This window comes from Rosa chinensis, chromosome 5 (genome assembly GCF_002994745.2).
Source record: "Rosa chinensis cultivar Old Blush chromosome 5, RchiOBHm-V2, whole genome shotgun sequence".
In the NCBI taxonomy this organism is placed as follows: Eukaryota; Viridiplantae; Streptophyta; class Magnoliopsida; order Rosales; family Rosaceae; genus Rosa; species Rosa chinensis.
Genome location: NC_037092.1, coordinates 6991254 through 6997253, shown reverse-complemented (window position 1 = coordinate 6997253; position 6000 = coordinate 6991254). Strand labels below are relative to the sequence as shown.

At 36.8% G+C, this 6000-nt stretch overlaps 1 protein-coding gene across 1 annotated transcript; it reads right to left on the bottom strand.

Moving 5' to 3' along the window:
• Nucleotides 1-387, bottom strand: LOC112203026 (cysteine proteinase inhibitor 1). Its single transcript, XM_024344056.1, has one exon. It carries the CDS (start codon nucleotides 385-387, stop codon nucleotides 1-3), a length of 387 nt encoding a protein of 128 aa, XP_024199824.1.
• Nucleotides 388-6000: the final 5613 nt, after the last annotated feature.

Genomic DNA, 6000 nt, shown 5'->3' with positions numbered 1-6000 from the left:
TTAACTTGATGGAAGAACTTGATGGAAGGATTCAAGTTTCCTGAAATTCTCCCAAGATCTTTCCCAGACATAACACGCATAATTCACAATTGGGCTACTAGGCAAGGACTCATCCCTGACCGCAATGACAAGATCATAAGTCACTCCTGCTACGTCCTGACCAAGGCCACTGACCACTTTCTGGAACACCAACGTTTTCCCAGATTCCTTATTGAACTCGGAGACAGCGAACTCGGCGATCTCTTTCACCTCGGGGTCGTTGATGTTAACGGGCCAGGGTGCACCAACCACTGGACCGAAGGAAGCATCGAAGGAAACAGCACCAACGGCGAGCAGAAAACCAAAGAGAAAGAGGGAGAGGAGGAGGCAGATTGGACGCATCATCATGGCTTGCGGTTGGGGCATGGAGGCTACTCAGGCTAGGCTTGGGCTGCGTACGTTGTTGTTTTCTATTTTTTTGAAAGAGGGCTGCGTTGTTTATATAGCAAATAATTAGAGTCCTAGGCGATTAAGGCGTATGTGCATTGGTAACATTTTGAGCAAACTGCTATATAATAGGATTTCCAAGCTCAGAATTGAAAACGAACTGATAATCTAATTCGTTTAAGTTTTGATTTTTACCAAACAACGAACCAAAGGCAATTGACTCCACCTTATTTTCTATATAATTTTTCTCTTTTAACCGTCTTCGATAAAGAAACTATATTGTTCATCCAAAACATAGCCGCCCTGGCTTGAGTGGCTTCTGTTTTCTTCCATGCCGGCCGCTGTCGGCCTCCCCTCTAAGTCGAGGTATTTGAATACAACTATATGCTAATTCTTTTCGTAGCCCATCATCAGTTCAAGTAGCTAGTATAGTATAGCTTGCAAGATTTTGCTGGTATTTGATCATGCTGATTTTCTTGTGCTGTTTATTTCTCGGATGGAACTATAATACGAGGCCAGAATGAAATTTCTCATCCAACCCAGGGATATATGTCACTTGTCAATAAGGTATGTTAATATAGTTTTCATGATGTGGAAGTCAGAACCTATTGGTTTTCGCAGTTAGAACTTAGAAGTATTTTTTTTTTTTTGGCCAGTCTGTTAGAAGTATTCTGATAGTTTGAATTTGTAGCGAAACTTGGTATCGAGAACTTGATTGTTTTGGTGTCAGTGCTGTGGGGGCATGGTCCTCTGACCTCTGTGGTGGTAATGGTGTTGTTATCGATGTAATAGTGCTGCTCTAAAGAGGGAAAGAATTTTGTTTGAATTTTAAGTTTCAAAGATTATACTTTTTGCTATTTTTTTTCCTTTAAAGTGGCTTTATTGAAGTCTATATGGTCTTGTCAGTTGACTCAGTTCCATGTTGCGTTTCAGACGACCAATTAATCGACTCTGTTTGGACATGCTGGTTGAATCTAGTAAAATAACCAGCCAGCTTCTACTCGCCCCATTATCATATCTAGTAATTAGCATGTTGAGAATGGGGAAGACCTCAAGGTTGAATGTCCTTTGCATTTTGCTCTAGTTTCAGTTGCAGGGTAATATTCCAGAACTTCTCATATATTGAAGCAATGGCTTATTGTGGACAGGGAAGCTCTTCAGCTCCTGGCCTCCTGCACTCTCTTCGAGGATAAAGAGGATGTTCTACATGTCAAATGAGGGCCAAAACTTGCTTCTTGAGGTGAATGATGCATAATAAGGTTTTCTTTTCTTTGCTGTGCAGTGTAGCAATTTTCCATTTTTATTCTTCTTCTTGTACTTACATGAATGCCCAACATTTGAGTCTTTCTTAAATCACTATCCTTTTCTCTAATACTCCAAGGTATTTAACATTCTAAAGATTTTAACTTCATGAAAATATACTGGCTTGCCTCCTGATTTTCCTAATGATCAAGGTGCTCTCGTATTCTCAGAAATCTATGTTGGCTGTCTATGTGCTTAATTATGCAATTCCTGAAATTTGAACTCCTATATAAGACAATTTTTCTTGATGAATAGGTCTTCCCTTCTCCAAACGCAGCTGTGATGGATCAGCTACGTAATGTGGATTGCATTGTTTATGCCATGGGTTCCCTCTTTACTTCTGTTTGTCCATCACTGGTAACTTTACTGCCCAATATGTTACACTTTCTTTTTGTTTCTTTGATTAATTGTAGTTGAAACAAATTTTTTACGTGATCTCTAATTATGTCTAAGAAGTCATGATAGTTATTGACTTATTGCTTTTGCTGTCTTTTGAATCAAATTTTTCCTGAGCTACAATATTACACCCATGATCCTATCTTGCATGCTGGATATGAAAGTCTAATTCTTAATTAATTTATCCTTGATTTACATTTGCTTCTTTTTTCCTTCTGAAGATTCGAGAGCGCAGCTGATGCTTGCTTTATTTGAAATATGAGAAACCTGTATGTTTATATTACTTTCTCATGTCTCATTTCTTAGGTATTAATTGGCATTGGGGAGATTATATCTTCAAGGTCCTGCCCCAAGGTACCTAGTCATCACACTTTTAATTTACACATGTTACAAGATGCAACATAGCTGGGTACGGTTTCCTTGGTTTTTCTTTGGACATTACTTTTAGATGCATATCATTTGTTTTCATTTATTTGTTGATTTAAAACTAAGCAAACATTTAATTATTTTAAAATTCATATTTTGATGCAGCCCCGTCACTATATCAATAGCCTATTAGTGCCCAAAGATGGTGAGATACTGTTAATGTTCAATGCTTAACTGACCAAGGAATTTTTGAAGAGGTATATATGTATGCTTTGAACTGCACTTCTGAACAGTTTTCCTTGAATGGGTGCTTTGTTCTATCGATTTCTAATTTTGTGTGCGTGGTGCCTTGACTGCCACAAATATCTCTATTGTTATATGGACATTAAAGCTCAGACATGAGTGACTTTTTTTTTCTTTCTTTTTTTTCCTCCCCCCTTGCAGATTGTTGTTGACTCTGTACATGATCCAAAAGTAGTGTGCTATTTGACCCCGAGTCGTTAATACAAGACCTTGATGATTTGATAGGCAGACACATGCCTACAAATGTTAAGGTGGTCTAAATGACGACAATGCAGTTCAAACCCGAGCATAGTTTCATGTGGCTTTTGTTCATAGTTTCATTACTGTTGAGGTAGAAGTTTAAAGGGCAAAATAATGTAATTAACGTGTAAAATGATTACTGGGGAATTTGAACCTGCCCATAGGGCATTAGGATTTGAAGGCATTACTTGTGTAATTAAACTTTCCTACTTGAACTGGGAAATCTAACTATTCCCACGAACTGGATAATCACATGAATTATCGTTCTGCATGGCAGTTTCACAAATTATAATTAAGATAAGATGATAGACTCCCATAGAATTTTACAGCACAAGGTTTGTTCCTTGGGTAGTCAGGAATCTGTACATATGTTGCACACTTGCACCTTCCTCTAAGTTGGCTTTGTACTATCAAACTTTGTTTCAGAGTGCACAGAACAATTTGTTTCTTAAATCCCGTTCAACTTATATCCTAGTCTCGACTCCAAAACTCTCCGTGTCTGATTTCCTTTTAAATCTTAAGGGCTACTACAGTACTATATGATCAAATGGTCTGTTTTCTGTATCTTGATGTGGAGATGATCATCAAATAGTTTTTCAATGGAACTATTTGAATCGGAGAAATTACAACTATTTCACTTACAGTACCATATTGATATTGTAGACAAATGTAAGTTGAATATGAACTGTGGTCTTCTATCAGAAAGAACTTAAACCGAACTCAGCATTGATGCCTTCACCAACTGATCTGTACAATATATTTACCCAAAGAAAAATAAAGACCATATTTACCACTACACAGCTACTTGGATTAAAAGCTAGCTACACCAACCTGTTTTGACTTTTGACGTTGGAAATCAAAAGTAGGATCCAAGAATAAAAGTGTTATGTAGATGTTTTAATTCGTGGTCCATTTTAGCTTTTGAGTACTTCGATCTGTAAGGATTCAATGCTTTTGGAACCATGAAGATTTTCGAAGATACAATTTTTGAACCTTAAATATCAGAACCCACCCACAACAACCAGTTTTAGTGAAAAGATTTGAGCATTTCCTTTCATCAAATCTTTGACATCTGCACACCACTGTATATAATCTCCACAACACACGCGCGTTGTTGCTATCTGTTCCACCTTCCACCCTCTCTGTTTCTCTCTCACTTTCTCTAGTTATGCACCTCTTGCAAAACATGCCTTGCTTCTCTGACTTCCTTGAGCATGGACCTACCATTAAGCTAGGATTACAAGTTGAGAATGGTGAAGAACAAACCTTTCCGGGGAGGGTTGCTCAAATGAAGCCTCGCATACTCTGACGGGACTCATGCAAATGACAATGTGAAGTACATATCTCTCTGCTTAATTTCACGCCAAATTCTAATAATAACTCTTCAAAATTTTGTTATAGATGCATGTGTATGTGTTTGTTGGATAAGATAATGAGTAGGTTTTTGGTTGTGTGTTACAGCCAGGGGGACCAAAGCGCCCTACTGCTGATGTTGAAGGTATTTCTTTTTCTGTTATTGCATTCTCTTCAAGTTTTCTGCTTCTTTATTTTTTATTTTTATTTTTTATTTTTTATTTTTGATCTTTTTCTTTTTGAGTATGCACACTATTTGGTCTTGTTAGTAACTCTTTAAAGAATATGGTCACTGGTGAATTTCTCCCCCTTTTCCTTGGACTAAAGTTTTTCTTCACAGAAGTTGGTCAGTGTTCTATTAATTGCATTTTGATATGTGAATATTGTACAAGCATATAATATTGCAAGGATTAAGTTTATATTCACTATATATTTAATCATCTGGATATCTTCACAAGTCCATTTGCCTTCTTTTTCAGCCTCTTCGTTTAACATATATATAGATATATTTTGAAACAAAAATAAAGTATATGTATTTATAATGCCGCTTTGGCTTCTTACAGGGGGAGGCATCAAAGGTTGCAGGCTTTTACTCTGGCTAAACATGTCTTCTCTACTGGAAGTAGAAGTGGAAGCAACTGAGTTTGTATTTTTCATCATAAATGGGAAACTAATGTTATTTCATTAGTACTGTAATATTTGGACTTTGGAAGCGGAAACCAACTGAGTTTGTATCACAATCTAGATTCACAAGTTTATAATTTGCATCCTTATTATTACTTCAGCATAATAGCTTATTATTACTGAAACAAGGTTCCAGTTGTGGCATAGCTGTGAACCTGTGATCATCGCATTATAGAAATTCAATAGGATTTGTTACTTTACAACCAAGAGCTATGTCATTTACAGTAATAATTTATGGTCTTGCACTAGCTGCTTATACAAATTATAAGATATCGACTTTGGAAATGTGGAATGAATATGCTAGTGAACTTAAACTTGGAGAGTCCTAAGGTCTCTCTTTTAACTGTGGGGATGCTCTTATTGGACTACGAGTTACTGGGTTTCAATATTATCATTAGGCTTCATATCTGTTATGTTATCTGCGAGAGTTATGGAGTATGGAAAAACACATAATTGTGATTTGTGACAACCGACAGCAATCCGAGGCTGTGTTGCACTGCAGAAATTGAACCATCTAATCATATAGTACAAGAATACACAACTACTTAGATTAAAAGCTATACCAACTGGTACAGCAACTTTTGATGTACTTGAAACTCAGTGTAGGTCCCAGAATCTCTCCATAGGGCCTATATGGCTCTCATCTGATCTAAAGGCATTAATTTCTGTAGTTCTTCAGTTATGATATTTCAAATGCACAAGAAAAACCATTTCCAGAACTGTACTTCTGCGGCTTATCATGTCATTTCTTACAGCTAACTGGCTATGAAGATTTTCTAAATCTTTGACTCATAAATATCACAACCAACAACCCAAAACCGGTTTGACCATATTGTAATAGAAGTATAAAACTACTTGACACATCAGTAGTTCAGTACCATATTATACACAAATGTATGTTCAATGTGAACTTTGTGGTCTTCGATCTAC

What these genes read in the sequence shown, in the direction of transcription:
- LOC112203026 (XM_024344056.1), bottom strand. Translation starts at nt 387, where the DNA reads ATGATGATGCGTCCAATCTGCCTCCTCCTCTCCCTCTTTCTCTTTGGT.